The 21543-nt window shown below is 49.8% G+C and overlaps 1 protein-coding gene across 1 annotated transcript in view; it reads right to left on the minus strand.

Moving 5' to 3' along the window:
- The window catches only part of ABCC6 (ATP binding cassette subfamily C member 6), a 64541-nt gene that overhangs the window by 40304 nt on the left and 2694 nt on the right, over positions 1-21543 (minus strand). Inside the window, exons 3-10 of the mRNA XM_043914406.1 lie at positions 21037-21162; positions 20758-20886; positions 17405-17530; positions 16130-16191; positions 12735-12866; positions 7130-7333; positions 4068-4245; positions 482-643 (exon numbers count right to left, since the gene is read on the minus strand). Of these exons, the coding sequence (XP_043770341.1) occupies positions 482-643; positions 4068-4245; positions 7130-7333; positions 12735-12866; positions 16130-16191; positions 17405-17530; positions 20758-20886; positions 21037-21162 (1119 nt within the window). The remainder of the gene's footprint in view (positions 1-481; positions 644-4067; positions 4246-7129; positions 7334-12734; positions 12867-16129; positions 16192-17404; positions 17531-20757; positions 20887-21036; positions 21163-21543) is intronic.

Consider the following 21543-nt stretch of genomic DNA (forward strand, 5'->3'; position numbering starts at 1 on the left):
TGGTGGTGGTGCTGCTGCCCCAGTGTTACTGATAACTTTAGTCGTGTCCGATTCTTTGTGACCCTGTGGACCGTAACCCGCCAGGCTCCTCCGCCCATGGGATTCTCCAGGCAAGAATACTAGAGTGGGTTGCCCTTTCCTTCCCAAGGGGACTTTTCTGACCCAGGGAGCAAACCCATGTTTCTTACGTCTCCTGCATTGGCAGGCAGGTTCTTTACCACTAGCGCCAGCTGGGAAGCCCCGACATCACACCCCCAAAGTGCCCATGTCATCACCACCATCATTATTATTTGACAGACGAGGAAACTGAGGCCCAGACAGGTGAGCATCCTGCCCAGGGTGAAGTGAAGGCCGCCCTGGCCTGAGACTTTGGCCACGACATCAGCCCACAGGGTGCGGCCAGAGACAGGATTAAAGGGGACGAGGAGGAGGAGGAGGATGAGGGTTCGGCTCCAACCCCGCTCCCTCCGCCCCAGGACACCTGCCAAAGGTAGACAAAGCACACGATTATCCAGACGAGGGGCAGCCACAGCCCGTTGAGGTAGGTGACGCTCTCGGTCAGCCGCTGCACGTCCACAGACACCAGGTTGACCACGTCCCCCACTGCGCTGGACTTTCTGGAGCTGCTGGACAGAGCCAGGACCTGGGAGGGGCGGGCAGATGGAGACCTGAGTCGGAGGGAAGCCGGGGTGGTGAGCAGGCAGGAATGCCTGTGGAGGCAGGGAGACCCGGGGAGGAAGGGAGGTGCTAGGAGGGAGGGAGGGAGGCCGACAGCTTGGACTGAGCAAGAGCTCAGCCTCCCACAGGCTGGGGTCTGCGCTCTGCTGCCCCTGCTGGCTGAGGAAGGTTTCTTTACCATCTGAGCCTCAGCTTACCCATCTGTAAAGTGGGCTAATAAAAGCTCCTAAGCCCAGCTCCCAGGACCACCGTAAGAATCCAGGGAGAAAACAAAAATGAAAATACTGTGAAATCCCTAAAGTACTGGAAACAATAACAATAACACACTCTATCAAAACCTCGGATTTATGATGATAATGGTAGCCACCTGCTGAGAGCTACGTCCTAGCTGTGCTGTTCTGGGCCCAGTCACTCAGGCTTAGCCATGTCTGACTCTTTTGTGACCCTATGGAATGTAGCCCTATGTAGCCCTATGGAACATAGCCCATCATGCTCCTCTGTCCATGGGATTTTTCAGGCAAGGGTATTCAAGTGGGTTGTCATTTCCTTCTCCAGGGGATCTTCCTGACCCATGGATTGAACCCACACCTCCTGCATTGGCAGGCAGATTCTTTACCACTGAGCCACCAGGGAAGCCTGATATATAAAATACGTATTTTATCCACAGTGTTTTAGATTAAATAACACATACTGTGCCTGTTCCATGCAGCTGTCTGTTGTGTCCCATCATGGAAAAAATGATGAAAATGTTCATTTATTTAGCACAGTGCCTAGGACATAGGGTTTCCCAGGTGGTTCATGGGTAAAGAATCCACCTGCCACTGGAGGAGACCCAAGAGACGCAGATTCAATCCCTGGGTCAGGAAGATCCCCTGGAGGAGGAAATGGCAACCCACTCCAGTATTCTTGCCTGGAGAGTCCCATGGATATAGGAACCAGGCGGGCTACAGTCCATGGAGTCACAAAAGAGTTGAACATGACTTAGCAAGTAAACAACCATTTTTGTATCACTTTGGGGGAAAAAAAATCAATGCCAACTATTCAATAAATTAAAACATCTTGATTAAAAGAGGAAAGAAAAAGTGAAACTAGAATCAATGAGATGGATAATTATTAATCTCATTTCACAGACAAGGAAACTGAGGCACAGAGAAATTGACCAACTTTCCCAAAACCAGAGGTCTGGATTGGAATCCCGGATAACAGAGGCTAGACAGAGTGTTAGACTGATCCTCCCAGGCATTCAACGTGTCTTGTAGAAACTAACCTGGTTTTCTAACAGACACAAATTTGCCCTGATTCTGGAGTCACAGTGGACCCCTTCCAGCCTGTTGAATACTACATTCTACTTGCAATCCTCTCTGCTGGGTGTGTCAGGGAAGAAGTGAGGGGGTGAAATGATGAGCTGGAAACAACCAACTATAGAAATTCTCCAAAAAAATCTTCAAATCTTTACTGAGCACCTGCTCTGGGCCTCCCTCTGAGTTCTATGGTCAACAGAGGCAAGGTGCTTGATCTCCTGGGAGCGGAGTTTGAGCTGGGGAACAAAATGAAAGATTTACACAGTTCATTGTTTAATAGTAATTATGATGAGTGCCATGAAGTGTTTTAAAATATAGGTTTTATTACTATTTAAGTATGGCAAGCCCACAGACCAGAGAAGACACTATTGACAAGAGGGTTTATTACACTCAACAATCTCAATAGAAAGGGGTACTCTACACTATGGGGGGGCCACTTGGGGAAGCACTGGGGTGGGGCAGGGTGGGATGAACCATAGGCAAGAGCTTGTTGTGGTTTTCATGGGAAAGTCAGACAGGGTCAGCAGGCTTAGGATCGGCTAGTTTGAGTAATTCCAGCTGCTCTGGGCATAGGAACTGGGCCTCATTGTCTGCTAAACCTGGCCCTGGGGTGATCAGGGCAGGGACAATGGCCAGAGGCTGAGGGCCCCAAAAGGAGGCGGCTGGAGTGTGAGTCAGGGTTGGTTGGTTTGCATGTGAAAGGCATGCTTTCCGATGAGTCACTTACCATCTGGAAGAACTGGCTGACTTCAGAAGGGACAGAGGGACAGTCCCTCCAGGGTCAGCAAGGCCCCAGATGTCAAAGCACCAGACACAGAAAATAAGGAAGCATGGCTGGACTTCCCTGGTGGTCCAGTGGTTAAAAAAATCCACCTGCCAACGTAGGGGATATGGGTTTGATCCCTGGTTGGGAAGGATCCACATGCCTCAGGGAACTGAGCTGGTGAGCCACAACTACAGAGCCTGCTCAGTACAGTCCATGCCCCACGACAAGAGAAGCCATCACAATGAGGAGCGCAAACCCCACAGCTAGGGAGTAGCTCCTGCTCGCCGCAACTGGACAAAGCCCGAGCACAGTAACAAAGACCCAGCGCAGCCAGAAATAAATAAACAAATTTTAAACCAGGTTAATACAGAAGCAGCCCAGAGGGCAGACTGGGCGGCCTGACCCATCAAGAGATGAAGAGGCTGCCCTGAAATTCTCCAAAAAATGGGAAGAGCAAAGCCCTTAGGCTGCCTTCCCGCAGTCTCAGCTCCACGTGTGGACTCACAAGACGGGACAGGCCACACCCAGCCCCAGCGAGCCACGTGGTCAGAAACTCAGGAGCCACTCACGGCACCCTGGGGCTGTACCCTTTGCTCCCCTCCTCGCCCAGGTGACAGCTCAGGTGTGAGAAAGGGACTCAGGGGGACTGGGTCGTCCTGGCTCAGAGGCTGCAGACCCAGAGGGGCCAACATGTCTTACGGCAGCAGCCTCACGGGCTTTGTTTCCAAGAACGACTGCACAGAGAGAAGCCCAAAGCGCTGGCTTCCCTCCAGGTGTCACAGTTCACTGACAGAGCTTCCAGCCCAGATTCCATTTTCCCAGTGGCTCAGGGGTCATTTCAACTGTAAGCAGTGTTACCTGGTAAAATAGCTGACAGTCTACCTTTATCTGTTTTCCACACAGCCCAAAGGTTAGTCCTTTATCCACAGAGAGACGGGCGGAAGTTCACTGCATGAAGAATTGTGGAAAGGGTGACCAGGCAGTGGGAACCACATGTGCAAAGGCCCTGAGGTAGGAGGATGCTTGAGGAACTGAAAGGAGACTGGTGAGGCTAGAGGAAAGGGAAGGAGGTGTGAAGGAAGCATGTGATGTAATCAGACAGGAGAGGTCTCAGGGTCAGATCACGCAAGGTCTTACAGAAATAACCAAGAAGGTGAGAGTGCAGTGTGAGCAACTATGGGAAAAGTGATGAATGAGTGTGCTTGGGGGCGCAGATGAGAGTGACGGTTCAGTGACATGGCTCTTCTTGGCTGGGACGTCTGTGTGCAAACTGGGACAGGGTGGAAAGAGAGGAAAGGCCCCGCCCCGCCCCCGGGGCTCACCTTTCTGTACACCAGCCCAGTGACGGCTGTTCGCAGCCTCATCTGCAGCACCTTGAGTCTGTACATGTGTTGCTGCTCGAACAATGTTTGCAGGCAGGCGGAGAGGAACATCAGCACGGCGAGGAGATAGCCCTTCCAGGCCGGGGTGTTGGGGTCCCCGATAAACTCCAGGAAGAGGCTTGCAGGAGGAGAGGGAGGGAGAAGGTGGTGAGAGAGGGTGCCCATGGCTACTGCCTCTGCCTAAGCCTGGCCAGGTCTGGAGGACCAGACAGTACGGGAGGGTCTTCTGTTTTTGCAGAAGTGGTTGCAACTATTTCTCCCACTGTCCATGCTCATTTCCAACATGACTTACATCTCCAATCGACAGGCGGAGTTTTTATCCTCACCTGTTATGGCTGAGTTGTGTCCCCCAAAAATGTATATGTTAAGGTCCTAACTCCCAGCGCCTTGGAATATGACCGTGCATTTGACGACAGGGCCCTTAAAGAGGCGATTCAGTTCAAACGAGGCCATTAGGAGGGGTCTGAATCCAGGACAACTGGTGTCCTTAGAAGAAGAGGAAATCTGGACACACAAGGAGACACCGGAGGTGCGTGTGTTCCGAGGAAGGACCGTGTGAGGATGCAGAGAGAAGGCAGCTGTTTTCAAGACAAGGAGAGAGGCCTCAGGGGAAACAACTTGATCTTGAACTTCTAGCTTTGGTGATGTGAAGACGAAAATGTCTGTTGTTTAAATGGGACCTAATTGAATTTAGAAGCTTTTGTACAGCAAAGGAAGCCAGAAACAAAAATGAAGAGACAACCTCCAGACTGCGGGAAAATATCTGCAAACAACGTGACCAACAAGGGATTCATCTCCAGAATACACAAACAGCTCCCACAGTTCAATATCAACAAAACAAATAACCCAAATAAAAAATGGACAGAAGATCTAAATAGACATTTCTCCAAAGAGGACACATAGACGGTCAAAATGCACATGAAAAGATGTTCGGCTTTGCTAATTATTAGAGAAATGCAAATCAAAACTACGATGAGGGATCACTCCACACTGGTTAGACTTTGTTGTTCAGTCACTAAGTCATGTCCAGTTCTGTGCGACCCTATGGACTGCACCACGCCAGGCTTCCCTGTCCATCACCATCTCCCGGAGCTTGCTCATACTCAAGCCCATTGAGTTAGCGATGCCTTTCAACCATCTCATCCTCTGGTCAGAATGGCCATCACCAAAATGTCTACAAACAATAAATGCTGGAGAGGTTATGAAGAGAAAGAGATCCCTCCTACACTGCTACTGGGAATGTAAATTGGTGTAGCCACTAGAGAGAACAGTATGTGAGGGGGTAGGAATGTGAGTGAAAGTTGCTCAGTCAAGTCTGACTATTTGTGGCCCAATGGACTATACAGTCCATGGAATTCTCCAGGCCAGAATACTGGAGTGGGTAGCCTTTCCCTTCTCCAGGGGATCTTCCCAACCCAGGGATCGAACCCAGGTCTCCCGCATTGCAGGTGGATTCTTTACCAGCTGAGCCACAAGGGAAGCCCAAGAATACTGGAGTGGGTAGCCTATCCCTTCTCCAGGGGAAGCGAACAGTATGGAAGTTCCTTAAAATAGAACTACTATATGATCCTGCAATCCCACTCTGGGTATATCCAGAGAAAATTATAATTCAAAAAGATGTGTGTGCGTGCGTTCAGTTGCTCAGTCTTATCTGACTCTTTGAGGCACCATGGACTGTAGCCCACCAGGCTCTTCTGTACATGGAATTTTCCAGGCAAGAATACTGGAATTGGGTACCATTTCCTACTCCAGGGGATCCTCCCAACCCAGGGATTGAACCCTCATCTCTTGCGTCTCCTGCCTTGGCAGGATGATTCTTTACAGCTAACACCATCCAAAAATATACATGTACCCTAATGTTCATTGCACTATTAACAATAGTTAAGATGTGGAAGCAACCTAGGGTCCATCAACAGATCAACAGATAAAAAAGATGGATACTACTCAGCCATAAAAAAGAATGAAATAATGCCATCTGCAGCAACATGGATGGACCTAGAGATGATCACACAGTGAAGTGAGTCAGAGACAAATGTATGACATCACTTATATGTGGAATCTAAAAAATAAATCATACAAATGAACTTACAAAACAGTAACAGACTCACAGACGTAGAAAACAAACTCAAAGTTACCGAGGGGGAGGGATAAATTAAGAGTTTGGGATTATCAGCTACACACTAACTATTATAAAATAATAATAGCCAACAAGGATCCACTGTACAGAATAGGGAACTATACTCAATAGTTTGTAATAACCTATAAGAGAAAAGAGTCTGCTGAAATGGAATCACTTAGCTGTACATCTGAAACACAGCATTATAAATCAACTAAACTTCAATTTTACAAAAAAGAAAAGAAAGAAATGACAGTAGAAAAGATAAGCACTGGAAAAAGGATTTCTGTTCAAGACACCCAGTCTGTAGCCCTTGGCTACGGCAGCTTGAGCAAAGTAACAGGCCACCCCTTGAATCTGGGCTGAACAACCAGCTCCGGCTTCAAGAGAAAAGGCAGCTCTTGCATTGTCTTGAGACCCTGCCAAGCAGCCCCGTGAATAAGCTGGAAATCAGCCTTTTGAGGGTGACAGACCAGCAGGGGAGAGACGAGCCGTCCTGGCTGGGACCACGTCGGTGACTGCAGACACACGACTGAACCCGCCAAGGAAAGAACCACCCAGCTGAGCCCAGCATGAACTGATGTCCCACACCATCACAAGCTAAGGAAGTGGTTTGAAGCCCCTCACTTTGGGGGATCTTTGTGGTACAGTGAAAGCAAAGTGATGCAGTCAGGCCAAATTCGTTCATTTTCCCTCCCCAAGGGAAAGGGGAGTCACTTTTTCATTTATTTCTGTTCTTCCTCAGCACCCTTTTCATCCACCCTCGGTGCCTTAAGCACCAGAGGTCTAGGCAGGGGCGGAAGGAGGGTTGAAGGCCCTCCAGGCCCTGGAAGGACACCGTTCAGGGACCACCAGCCTCAACAAGGTACCCAAGGTCTGGACCCACCTGAGGAGCTTGGGCACCGTGAACCTGAAGACGTCACTGACGATGAGGCTGAGGGTCCCCAGGAGGAAGGTGGAGCGGCCCACCTGCCAGATGGCCCGCAGCAGCGGGCCCCTCTTCCCCCGCTGTTGCTGCAAGAGGGTCTCCGTCTCTGGGGCCTCCTTGTTACCGCTTCCTTTCCTTTTAAATGCAGTTGCCTTGGTGTGCCTTAGGGGAGAGAAGACATCAGCTCTGGGCCCTTATAATAGACTGAAAGTTTATGTCCCCACCCCTGTCCCGCCCACCACCCAAATTCATGTTGAATCTAATTCCCAGTGTGATAGTATTAGGAGGTGAGACCTTTGGGAGGTGATTAGGTCATGTGGGTGCAGCCCCCATGAATGGCATTAGTGACCTTAAGAAAAAGACTCCAAAAAGCTCCCTCAGGTGTTACCCCATTTCACAGATGAGGAAACTGAGGCTCAGAAGGTAAAGGTGGGGAAGGATACACAGCTGAGAAATGAAAGGGCTGGGATTCAATCCCAACCTTCAGAGCACTTTTTGATCCCTTAGGCAGCCCACCCCAGCCAGCCCTGAGGTGGTTCAGAACTGGTTGAGGACCAGTTTAGAATCATTGCTGAAGCCTGAGCCTGGCACCCCTGGTCTGAATGAAACCACAGATGGAAGCTCTGGCATCTGTGACGTCTGAGATCCCAGGACCTGGGTTGTCAGGGAAAGGTATGGGGGAAGAAGCGACAGGAGGAGGGGGAAGCCCACGGGCCCTTCCAGAGGCAGGCTCTGGCCACAGGGAGAGCCTGGCCGCCATGTAGTTGCCGTGTGGCCTTGGGCAGGCTGCTCCCCTCTCTGTGCCTCTGTGTCCTCATGCAAAGATGGAGCTGGCCCCCTCCGAGTCCCTTCCAGCTCTGACAGCCTATGAGGTTTTCAGAGCTTCAGCGGTGCTGAGAGCGGGGACCCAGGGCCAGGCTCTGGGATCAGTCCTTCACACAGGTGAGCTCATCGACTCCCCTCAACCTCCCTGTCCCCTGGGTGTCACAGGGTCCCCATCTGGCCCCGGAGGAGACTAAGGCTCTGAGAGGTGGTGATGGGTGCCTGAGGTCACACATGGAGGACAGAGCAGGGATTTGAGCCTAGAATTTTTTTTGAAGATTTTTTTTTATGTAGATAATTTTTAAAGTCTCTATTGAATTTGTTACAACACTGTTTCTGTTTCATGTTTTGGTTTTTTGGCTGAGGCACCTGGAATCTTAGCTCCCTGGGCAGGGATTGAACCTGTATCCTCTACATTAGAAGGTGGAAGTCTTAACCACTGGGCCACCAGGAAGTCCTGAGCCCAGACCTTGACTCATGATTCACACAGAGCCCGCTCCCTCACTCAAAAAGTAAAAAGAAAAAAACCCCTTGGTGAGTGCAGGTACCCAAGCCCTCGCGAACGAAGTCAAGGTCTTGCCCCTCACCCCGTGGTCCAGCTTGTGGTTTAGCTTGGCATCTCTGGTGAGCTGTGGCTTGGCCTCCATCATGAGCTGGGCATGGCCTGCCACTCACATTTGGATATTTGGGTCTTGAATGCCAAAAGGATACTACCTTCTTATAAAGGCCACCCCTGCCCACCCTTGCCCACCGGATGGAATCCTTTCATTCATCACCTTCAGAGCCATGCTGTCTCCAACTCCTTTTCTCATCTGTCTTGTTAAGACTCCAAGTGGGTAGACTAATTTTTTTTCTTGCATAAAATCCTTAATGGTTTAATGAAGAGTCTCCATTTCTAGACACAGTCTTGTGTGGCCTGGCCCCCACCCACTTCCCTACTTCATCCTGGTCCTCTTTCCTGGGCTTGCCCTGGTTTTCCTTCCGCTCCTTGACACATCCACAGCTCACCTGTCTCAGGCCTTGGCACAAACTGCCCTTGATCTAGAATATCTCTGCCCAGCTCTTTCCAAGGCTTGACTTCCATTTCAGCATCATCTCCTCAAAGACACTTTCCCTGCCGGTTCCAACTGCAGTAGCTCTGTTTCCCCATCCCCGACCCTTATTTTTGTCCTAGCATTGGCTTCAATTTCTAAGTATCTGTCTTCTCCACCAAAAAATCAGCTTTCTGGAATGAGAGGCCTCAGCTGTCTTGTGTATGGCTGTATTCCCATCAGCCAAACAGGGTCTGGCTGCCAGGCCCTCAGTCAAGCACCCACAGCCTGGGAATGGACTGACTTCTCCAGATTTCCTCCTGACACTGGACTTCACCCACTGGTTGCTTTTACTAGAACTGTGCAACTAGTCCCCTGGCCCGGTTCTAACAGAGCTGAGTTTCCAGTTGCCCTGCAGAGCAAACGGCCCAGCCCTCCTCCACGTGAGTGAGTTTAAGGATGAGTGGCGTGCCTGGGCCTCTTTCTTCAGAGAGATGACGTGAGACATCCCCGTTCCCTGGCCCCTCAACGTCAGCCTTTATACTCCCAGAGCCCAGCTAACGGGGTGAATACCCCTCCACCACAAGCTGGGCCTCCAGTCCCCTCTCCCCTCTCAAGAATATTCTGAGCATCTCCTCAGGATGAGAAGTTTGAAAGTGTTAGTCGCTCAGTCGTGTGAAACTCCATGGACTGTGGCTCGCCAGGCTCCTCTGTCCATGGGATTCTCCAGGCAAGAATATTGGGGTGGGTAGCCATTCCCTTCTCCAGGGGATCTTCCTGACCTGGGGATGGAACCCAGGTCTCCTGCATAGCAGGCAGATTCTTTACCATTTGAGCCACCAGGGAAGCCCGCCTCAGGATGAAGGGGAAGGACAAATCTCAACTAGCAGTCCTGGGACAACTTGGTATTTTTAGCACAGAAGGCTACAATGAGCCAGTCATTACCACCCTGCTTGCAAGGAAAGAAACAAATGTTAGTTTACTACCTGTTTTGAAGCCTACCACTATCCCCAGCCTCTGAGGTCAGCAGGCCTTCCAGTATTTCTAATTCAGCCATTTTTCTAACCCTGCACTCACATCTCTACCCTGGTCATCCCTGTAGCCCCAAGATGTTGCCTCTCCTTGGCCCTGGCCTGGGGTCAGGATGGATCAGAGACAAAGCTAGTACGGAGTCCACGCAGCATGCCTCCGTGTCAAACACTGGGAGCTGGTCCGGCGCCGCACACCCACTGGGCTGGGTATCCACTGACCCTTGGGTGGGTGAGCACCAACCAGGGCCACCTCCGCCTCCAGCCCCGCCCAAAGTGGTACCCAGGTGTGTAGAGTTTTTGCTTATACTTTTTTTTACCTGTATTTCCCCCAAATCTAGTTCAGCATCTGCATGGAATACATGCTCAGTAAATACTTGGCAAGTGAATGGGAAAAAGCAGAAGGAATGATGTGTGCAAAGGGCCTGCTGCATGATGCTATTAAAGATTTGTGATCCGAGGAAGGAAGGAAGGGAGGGAAGGAGGAAGGAAGGAAATGATTTGGTTTGGTTGACAGAACCTGGCCTTGGAGCCAGGAAACTGAGGTCCAACTTGCCTGGTCTGTCCCCTTCCCTCTGTGCCTCAGTGTTCCCATCAGTAAAATAGCTGAAGGGATGACCAGGAAAGGAATGCAGGAGACCCGGGTTCGATCCCTGGGTTGCGAAGATCCCCTGGAGGAGGGCATGGCAACCCACTCCCGTATTCTTGCCTGGAGAATCCCATGGACAGAGGAGCCTGGCGGGCTGTAGCCCCTGGGGTCCCAAAGAGTCGGACACGACTGAGCGACTTAGCACAATAGCAGGATGTTTTTCTCAGCCTGTGCCAGCTGCTCACCCCAGAGTTCTGTCACTGTGTCACCTGCAGGCTCGGGAGCCAGCTTCTCCCTTTCCAGCCAGTCTTACTTTCCATCAGGGAAGGTCTCTAGACTTGATGTGTGTGTTAGTTGCTCAGTCACGTCCAACTCTTTGCAACCCCATGGACTGTGGCCCACTAGGCTCCTCTGTCCATGGGATTCTCCAGGCCAGAATACTAGAGAGGGTTGCCATGCCCTCCTCTGCCCATGGACTGTGGCCCACTAGGCTCCTCTGTCCATGGGATTCTCCAGGCAAGAATACTAGAGAGGGTTGCCATGCCCTCCTCCAGAGGATCTTCCCAACCCCGGGATCAAACCCGGGTCTCCTGCACTGCAGGCAGATTCTTTACTGTCTGAGCCACCAGGGAAACCATGAGACTTGCTGGCTGGTCTTTGGTGTCTGGTCCCAAAGCCATTTCGTGCCAGATCCAAAAATGACCACAGAGCAAGGCAGGGGGTGTGAGGCCAGGGGTAAGCTGGGGGATGTAAAAGGGAGTGGGAGAGACTGGCAAACTGAAGCACATGTGCCCTGTTCCACAGGGCAACCACTTCCCAGATCCACCTTCCCATTGTCATGAGGGCTGTGACCTAGCACTGCCATTCTACTTTAAGAGACACCCAAATTCCTTCTTTTTGTGACATCACCAACAACTTCAATGTTGGCAACTTACCGAAAAAAAAAAAAAAAAGCATAAACCTCAAACAGCAGTAAGACACATGCTGGCCAAACACACCTATGACCCTGACTTGGCCCGCAGACAAATCGGTCTGTGACCTCTTAAGATGACGTCCTCACCCTTCCCGCAAAGGTTGCAACATATTTTAGAAACAAAACCAAAGTTCTCTCCTGTGTATAAGCAGTGAGCTCAGAAAATGCCTGAGCCAGATCTCTGTATAACCCTGCCACTCTTTCTTACTTTCAGTTGTTCACAGAGTCTCAAACCATTCTGGAGAATGTTCCTACTGCAGCTCTAATACTGGGTGACTGTATTATGCTGGCAGGGGAGGGCAGAGCTGGGACAGGGTGGGCAAGACCTCTAGGGCGAACTCAAAACTCATTTAAGAGTGGAGGGGCCGTACAGCAAGAAATGCCTGAGGTGAGAGAGAGCTGCCTTTTCGATTTGCTCATATTATCCCTTTTGGAAATCATACACCCTTCCTTTTGGGAGCAGCCCCTCCCCTCCCTGTCGCTCTGAAGGGACAGCCAATCATCAGGCCTGCCCTCCAGCGATGGGATAGGCCCCTGAGAGGCACATGACTCAGCCAGCCAATCAGAGTCCTTCCTTGAGATTTTTTTTTTTTTTTTTTTTAGGTGGATGGTGGGGAGGAGGGTGTTGAGTTGGCATAGTATGGGACAGGCCTTACGGTCAGATCAGTGTTGGGACAACAGCTGAGCTTAGAGATGGAGGGAAAGAACTGGACATCAGGCAAGTTCTGAATGCAGCTACACATGAGGTCAGACCCATCTTCTCTGGCTGTATGAGCCAGTAGATTCTGTCTCTCTCTGGCTTCTTCTAACGTGTGGGATTTAGCCATCGGTAACAATTACCACGAAGTCTTAGAGTATGCAAGGGAACCTTGCCAGTCCTGCCACAGAGCTACTTTTGTCTGTGCCCTGAAACATCAAGCTCCAGTGAGGTCAAGCGACCTGTCCAAGGTCATCCACCATTCGGCAGGGCTACATTTAACCCAGGCTTAATTATACCTATTTGAGAACTTATTTCTCAGGGACTGTGGCGCTGCCGCCCAGAGTAGGCGCGGGGCTGTTTGTGGGACCAAGGGCTTTGCTGACCGGCTTCGGGCTAAGCGCCCACCTTCCACACACTCACCGCGGGGTGGCGCTGCGGTTCCTTGTCCATTCCTTTTCAAGCTGGGAAACCAGTTCTCCTGAGGAGTTTTCGCTCCCAAGTGACCAGAGGTCTTTTGGCCCCAGTGGCCTCCGGTAGCCCTTCCAGACCAACCTGTAAAAGAAGGTTATCACAGCCAGCCCTTCCCGCATCCACCTCTGCAGGATCCTGGTTTGGTAGCTGTGTGATCCCAGGTAAGTTGTTCACCTCTCTGCACGTCCGCTGGCCCTTCGGTACAAGGAAAGCAATTTATCTAACTGCACTAACAGTGGTAGGCGCTTCCCAGTCTACAAAGATCATCTCATTTAATTTTCACATGAGCCTATATGACGGATTACTATCGACCCATTTTACACATGAGGAAGAAAACAGAGGCTCAGAGAGATTAAGTGACTTAATCAAGGGGTAACCTGTAACAGGGGAAATAAGCCTCCCTAGGAGTCAGAAGTCCAGAGTCAAAAACCATTACAGCAGAGGAAACTTGAACTTCTCCCCATTCTCCTTGTTCACTGCACCAGCCACCTGGCCTCAGGACCTTTGCACATGCATGTCCCTCTGTTTAAACCTCTTCCCTGCTACTTCTCACTTGTCCTTCATCTCTGGCTTAGACGTGATTTCCTTAAAAGCCCACTTGATGACCCCCACACCTGAGTCCAGGTAGATTCCCCCATTGAAAGATCCCTTAGTTTCCTGAGCTGTTTCTTTCTAATGCTTGCTGTGATTATCATTGTTTACTTTTTTTGGGTCTGATCATTTATTTAGTCTTTCTCTTCCATTAGCAATAAGTTTCATGGAGACAAAGATTGTCCCTCTTCTATCATCACCTCCTAGCTCAGGGCATGTGTGTACATGGGTGCTAAGTCGCTTCAGTTGTGTTTGACTCTTTTGCAACCGCTGGACTGTAGCCTGCCAGGCTCCCCTGTCCATGGGATTTTCCAGGCAAGAATGCTGGACTGGGTTGCCATGCCCTTCTCCGGGGAATCTTCCTGACCCAGGGATCAAACCTGCATCTCTTACGTCGCCTGCATTGGCAGGCAGGTTCTTTACCACTAGTGGACTCTGGGCACAAGATCTGTCAAATAAAATCACCACTTTTCAGTGCTGTGACCTTGGGCAAGTCACTGCCCAGTAATGGACCTCAATTTTCTCACCTTAAAATAAGAATGTTTTCTCGCGCTTGGGATTGGTATATAAGATGACTGTAGTTGGTGCACTGTTGAAGGAGGTCATCGAGAGGATGTAATTACTGGTGAACCTATGACCTTAACCCGGGCAATCTGAGGCTCCTCCCTCCCCTGTCCTTGGAACGTACGTTCTGCCCACTGTTCCCACATTAGGAGCTACTTCGAGAGTAAGTGTTAGACCACCTGGATGGTGTACGTGTCTGAACCCCATTAAGGCTGCTCTGTAAACTATAGGGATTCCAGTGAGATGTACTCAGCTTGCAGGGCCCAAGACAAGCCTCGAATGTAAGATCCCTGGCTTGTTGTTAGCCCTGCCTCCTTCCAGCCTGGAGTGGCTGCCTCTTTCTTCTGTCTCTCCTTGCCCTTAGCCGACTGAGGCCAGTTTTCAAACCAACATGCGTACACAAGAAATTAACTTCCCTGGTGGTTAGGAATTTAGGAACCCATCTTCCAAGGCAGAAGATATGAGTTTGATCCCTGGTCAGGGAACTAAGATCCCATATGCCTTGGGGCAACTAAGCCTGCAGGTCATAAAGAAAAGAAATTAACTACTGCAGACTTCCACAGCAGGAATGTTTTTGGTTTTTTTTTTTCCCCTTTTAGGTCTCTCATCTTTCTTGTGACACCAAGAAGGTCTTGTTTGGAGCTGGTCTTGAGCTCCTTTTTGAGACTTTTCAAGTTCCCTTTTCTAATACAGAGTAAACTCAGGCAAGCAACAGTTTGAATCCAGAAATTATTCATAATATTTGTTTTTCACTGAAACGACTCTTAGCATTCTACGTGGCAAGGGATTCTAGATTTTTGTGATCCTGGTAGTGATAGAAAGTTTCCCTTATAAAAGGTTAGTAAAGTAGAGAAAGGAGACGGAAATGGTAACCCACTCCAATATTCTTGCCTGGAGAATCTCATGGACAGAGGAACCTGGCAGGCTACAGTCCATGGGGTCACAAAGAGTCAAACACAACTGAGTGACTAAGCACAGACTCACAAAGTAGAGAAAGCAAATTAATCTAAAGAAAAAACATTAAGTAAATTGAGTATAAGTGATACCCAAAAGGCAAAAAGCTTGAGGAATGGTCCATAAATGCCTGCATTTGGTAAACAGAGGGCTAGTTTCTCTTCAGAGATGTTTAGCACACTTCCAGGCTCTTTTCACCAATTCCATACCCTCCACCAATTCCATACCCTCAGAGTAGTCTTCATTGTTGTTTAGTCGCTTAGTCATGTCCAACTCTTTGTGACCCCATGGACTGTAGCCCTCTAGGCTCCTCTTGTCCATGGGATTCTCCAGGCAAGAATACTGGAATGGGTTGCCATTCCCTTCTCCAGGGGATCCTCCCAGTCGAGGGATCGAACCTGTGTCTCCTGAACTGCGGGAAGATTCTTTACCATCTGAGCCACCTGGGAAGCCCTCAGAGTAGTCTATCCTTCATTTATTTAACAACCACTTTATATAAAACTTATTATGGGCCAGGTTCTGTTCTAAGTGTTTCAGAAACCTCATTTCATTTAATCCTCAAAACCCTGTGAGGTCGATGCTATTATGATCCTCTTGACAAGTGCAGAGATGGAAGCACAGAGAGGCTAAGTAGCTTGCCCAAGGTCACACAGCCAGGAAGTGGTGGAGACAGAATTCAAGTATGATCTGATGGCAGTGTGGTCAAGACAGGGTCCAGGAGGTAGGTATATCCTCCATGCCTGGTGTGCTGACCCTGGAGAAACATCTTCTCCACCAGCCTGGGAGCCTCTAGTGAGTAAAGATTTGGTCTTTTGCCTCCTCACCCGTGGTGCTTAGCAGATAGTAGGTGCTTATTAAACACCTACTGTGTTGGTGGAAGGACTAGATAGAGATATGATTTTATTGAGTGCCTTCTATATACAAGCACTAGCACTTTACATTTAATGAAGGTAGAGTTGTAATTTTACAGAGGGGAAAACTGAGACTAAATGCTTGTGATGTGGCCAGCTAAGAGACAGAGCCAGGACTCCAATCTCACTCCAGTGAGTGAGTGGCAGTGGGATATGGATGGTGGACACACTAAAATCCCAGCACCCAGGCTGGGATGGAGAAAGTCTGACTGATTTTGGTAGGCTTGGGGAAATCTTGGGAAAGAGCTATGGTTACAAATAAGAGCGGCACATGTAAGTGGGTGGGAGCACCACCCCCAGCCCCTTCCCTGCTATTTTACTTACCCAGAAACCCACCAGAACATGGCCTTGGAGGGGAAGGAGGCCCCAGCCTTAGGACATGGATTCTGCAAAGACAAAAGATTTAGAAGTGGGAGGTCTTGGTCTCATACTTCATGGCCAGTATGTGGCAAGCAGAACTAAGGGCAGGAAGACAGAATGAATTGACAACAAGCTTAATACTGAAAACCAGACTGAGATGTCCTGTATACTTAACCACAGTAGATACCAAAGGACTTGGTGCTTCCTAGCAGGCAAGGCAAAAAGGGATTTGGTCACAGGACTGAAAGCGCCTAGGTAAGAACTAACAGTTGCTCAGAACAACTTTCTTAATACTGAGACCAAGAAATTTTCAAAGCAAGGACCATGCATGACACAGACAACAATGTTTTCAACAATATCCTTCAGTGAATGTGGCAAGGAGGTGAAGAAGAGGTGAGATTTTACTAGCGGCTCCAGGAAGACTGCACAAATTTATACTCTTCAACCAATAGAGCATGAGAATGCTCACTGCACCACATCTTTGCCCTCAGTGTGTGTTAACAATTTTAACTTTTTTCCTGCTACTCATTGGACAAAGTCCTATTACAGTTTTAACTTAATTATTCAAACTGTTGAGCATCTTTTTAGATGATCTCCACGCAACTATCTTTTTCTCAGATAATTCTTTCCAGATTTCGCAGACTTATTCAGTGTTATCTGCTGTAAACTCTTATGGACCATGAACTTCTCCTGTGGAGCACTTCTATTGGGCAAGTCACTTTAATCCTGAATTTTTATGAGGATGAGTTGTAATTTTCCACACATTTGTGTAGTTGTGTGATTAATGGTTCCCCTATTGGGTGTTGGTCACATGAAGACAGAGACATCACTTTTTACCATAGATCCTTAGTACTGAGCTGGAGCACAGAATAGTTGGCAAACTACAGCCCCCATGCCAAATCCGGCCCACTGCTTTTCTCTGCGAATAAAGTTTTATTGGAACACAGCCATGCTCCTTTGTTGACATATAGTCTGTCTGCTTTTTATAAAACCTATATCTGTAGCTGCCATCCAGAGACCATATGGCCCACAAAGCCCAGACTATTTTCTATCTTGACAGAAAGAGTTGGCCAACCCGTGGCATAGAGTCGATATGTAATACGCTTTTGGCTGAATGAATAAAAAAAAAAATTAAAGGCCTGTGCTTTAATTTAATTTCCTTCCGTCACTTGCTGGGCACTGAGGACCCGAAGAGGAACAGGGACAAGCAAGGGATTGGTTGGAGATGTGGTGACTTACAGCCTGTGGGGGCCTTTTCGGGAAAAGCGGGGCTTGATCAGCAAGGCAAGACAGTGCAAACTGCGCCATCACCAGAGACAAGTACAGGTAGGCTGATAGGTGGCGGAAGGGGTCGCTCTGGAAATCCTGCGGGAGAGAGAGCAGAAGTCTCGCTGAGTCGGGACTTAGGAGGAGCAGAGACTGGGGAGGGTGTCGGGAAGGGGAGAAGGGGTAGAGGCGGAACGGGGTTTCTGATGCCGGGAGCAGTGCCCAGGCTGGGGGCTGGAGTCACCAGCTTTGAAAGTCAGAGTCCCCAGCCTTCCTGACCTTGAAAACACCTGGCTTACACAGATTCTGTCCAGACAAATGGCAGGCAGGGTCCATGCCTTTCCTTAGGTGACACTGGCCTTAGCCACCAGGACACAAATTGGACACTTTGTCTTTCTCCCTGGGCAACAAAGGAGCTCCGCCCCCCAATCTCCCATCCCACTCCCCGTGGCCAGTGTTCTCTGATTTAAGAAGGGAGCTGATTCATGTCAATGTATGGCAAAAACCACTACAATATGTAAAGCAATTAGCCTCCAACTAATAAAAATAAATGAAAAAAAAAAAGAAGGGAGCTGGCTTCAGGGAGCATTCACTCTGCCTCAGGCACACGCTGGAGTCTTTACAAACACTGTCTCGTCCAGTCCCTCCCCACCCTGCCCCAGCTGGGGTTTACTTGCTCTGTTACTCACTGGGAAACCAAGGCTCAGAGAAGCAACAGCACCTTGTTCAAGGTCACACAAATGATCTGCTCCAGATCACGAGCTTTTGCCGCCCTGCCATGATTGCTTTTGTATCCCCTGCCCTTTCTGGCCAGAGCACCCTAACTTCCCCCCGCCCCATGTTCAGGTATGAGGTTTCTGTAGAGCTGATTCCATCCCAGGGGGTGGGGGCAGGCAGATGATGGAGGCCTGACCAGTGAGCACGTTCTAGCCCCTGGCTATCGTGCCTGGGCTCGGAATGGACACAGGACCTACACTGGACCAACGACAGCTGGAACCATCAGGATCTTCCAGGTTTGCTATATTTGTGGAACGAAAGCCTGGAATAATTGGGGCTCCCCTTGCCATCCCATTGGAGAGTGAAGCCAAGAGGGGAGAGCCAAGGGACAGACAGAAATGGAGCTCTGGCTGTGTTCTCTGAATGTCTGGGCCGGCTACGCCTACTAGCAGGTCCCGGGTATGTGAGCTAATAGATGCCCCTGGACTTTTTCCCCTTAAGCCAGTGTGAACTGAGTTTTTATGTTTTTAAACAAGAGCCTAAGTTTCATATCACGATTTCTCGATTGGATTTTTTACTTCTCTGTTTTTGGTTTGGTTTTGGGGGGCAGATAGTAGACAATTTGATAGTGCAGCTACATTACTCCCCATAGTGTCATTTTTACTGTCGTTTCTGTCGGAAAGTTTGTCCTGGATTTGGGTGAGATGGACTTTGGCTCTGCAGTCCCAAGAGGAAGTCGTTTACTTCTCTAAACCTTAGGATTCCTCATCTTTAACATGGGATCATTCAGATCTTCACTGAATTCATGAGCTTGCCATAGGGCCTCGCACACGGAGCTCCAGAGCATATGTGGTCCCAATATTATTCTTTCTGTGCTGTGTTCCAAACAGCTAACTGGTAAGTCAATTGTGGGAAGCTACCCTCTCATAAATCAGTGATGGCCTGGGGGCTATTCCCATTAGTTACGAAAGTTGCATTGTTAAAAATCTGTCCTTAAGGACAGAAAGTGTTTCTCTGCCTTCTTTCAGGAGCTGGAGGGAGTAACCATATGAAATGTGACCAGCAGACTCTGATCAGTTTCCTGATCAGTTTCCTGATCACAGGTCTTAGGTGAGCTTGCCAGTCATGCAAATGGTTTTCAACTGGGGGCGACTTTGCCCCCAGGGTACACTTACCATTATCAGGAGACGCATCAGGTTGCCATAATGGGGTGGTACTATTGGCATCCAGTGGGTGGAGACCAGGAATGCTATTCAACATCCCACAACACATGGGGCAGCTCCTCCCCGCCCCCACCCAAAAGAGAAGTAGGTAAAGGGTGCTGAGGTTGTAAAACCCTGGTCAAGGTTATAGATTTTTCTCTTTGCAGATCATGCCCCCTAATGTGGAAATATAGGTGAGTGTGCAAACACAGATGCATGAGAGCACAGGTGAGGGTGGAGAATGAGGGGAGACATGTAACGTGGAGTCAGAATGAACACAGGTGTGTGCTGGAGGAGGTCATCCAGAGGACGTGACCCCTGGCTGACCTGTGAGCTGGACCCAGAGGCTCCTCACCCCCACTCACCACCCCTGTCCTTGAAGTGTGCATTCTGGCCACACTGTTCCTGCACTAGGAACTACTTCAAGGATGCCACCTTGAAAGAGCAATGTGTTGATGAGATCCACTGGATGGTACATATGACTGAACCCTATAAACTGTTAAGTTTCTGGCGGGCAGGTGCAGAGATAGTGTATTTTGCAGCAGCCAAGACAGGCATCGTATATAAGCTCCCTCACTTATGAAAATCGTCACCTACCAACTGCAGTGGCGGCCTGTTTCTTTGGTCTCTCTTGGCCCTCCGGGTCTGGGGTTGGTTTCTAACCTCACCGGGGAACCCCTGAGGTTTTGAACCAACAGTGTGTCGGTGCCCATGCAGTGTGTATATATGTGTGTGGGGGGGTATGAGTGTGGGACATTTGTGCACAAGTCCTGTACAGAAGCTTGAAAGCACAGACACAACTGGGTGGCAGCAAGTGTGAGTGCAGGTGAGTGAGTGTGTGTGTGAGTGTGTGCGTGTGTGTGTGTGTGTGTGTGTATGTGATGTTTTGGAGTCTGCGGTTGTGTGATACATGAATGAAAAAAAGTGAAGTGAAAAGTGTTAGTTGCTCACTGGTGTCCAGCGCTTTGCGACTCCATAGACTGTAGCCCATCAGGTTCCTTTGTCCATGGAATTCTCCAGGCAAGAATACTGGAGTGGGTTGCCATTTCCTTCTCCAAGGGACCTTCCCGACCCAGGGTTTGAACCTAGGTCTCCTGCATTGCAGGCAGATTCTTGACCGTCTGACCCACCAGGGAAGCCCAGTGGGTGAATGGGGGCATACAAGTGTGTGCAAGTGAAGTGTGTGACTTGAGTGTGTAAGACAATAAGAATTTGTGTTGATAAAAAGGTATGGGGTGATGAGAGCTTCTATGTGAAATGCCTGTGTGTGTTGCTTGAGTTTCAGGGCTTGTGGAGTGTGTTTCTCTGAAGAGAGAATAAGCCGTGGTGGAAGCAGGAGGAGGACAGATGGGACCCAGGGCCTGAAACCACCATACTGGTTCCCGGGTGACCCAGGCCCCCACTTACCCCTTGCGAGGCCTGCTGGGTAGCGCTGGTGGCTGGGAAGAGAAAGCAGAGTAGCCAGTACCCGAAGAGCACCCCAGATGCCTGGACGCCCTTCTTCCTCTCGGCATGGATCAGGAACACGGCGAAGGTCTGGACAAGAGGGTCAGGTGGGAGGTGGGCTGGGGGTGGGGGAGGCTGGGGAGGAGAGGGTCGGGAGGGAGCCCCCTCTGCCCCCCACCTCCACCAGGGCAGGAAAAGCTGCAGCCAGGAGCCAGCCAGCAGGTCTGGGGCGTGACTCACCATTGTGGTGAGCCACACGGTGGGGTGTATGAGGAACTCGAGGGCCTGGGGCGTTCCCTGCTGGATTCTCCAAAGAGTCACAGACACGCTGGAGATGCACAGGATTACCAGGGCGAACCCAAACACCTGGGGAAACGGGCCGGGATAAGGCTGGTGGGGGAAAGCAAGATGGTGGCCAACTGGCCAGGGACTCCACGTCCAACTGGACAGTGGCCCCGGGTGGGGCACTGTGATGAACCAGCGTGACCACTGAACAGGGCAGACGTGAAAGAAAACAACTGTAAGGGGTGATGCAGCTCAAGCTTGACCTGTAACTGTCACATAAATAATGCACCCAACAAATAACATCAGCGGTTTCCAACACACCAGTGGTGCTCCCACGGTGCACGGGAGGATGCATTCCTTCGGGGATGAAGGAACCACATGAAAAGCTATCGACTCTCCAGGTGAAAAAGTTATACCCTCTCTAAGTCTCTTTCCATCCCTACTGTTAAATCAAGGAGGAAC

Source organism: Cervus elaphus, chromosome 10 (assembly GCF_910594005.1).
Source record: "Cervus elaphus chromosome 10, mCerEla1.1, whole genome shotgun sequence".
NCBI lineage: Eukaryota > Metazoa > Chordata > Mammalia > Artiodactyla > Cervidae > Cervus > Cervus elaphus.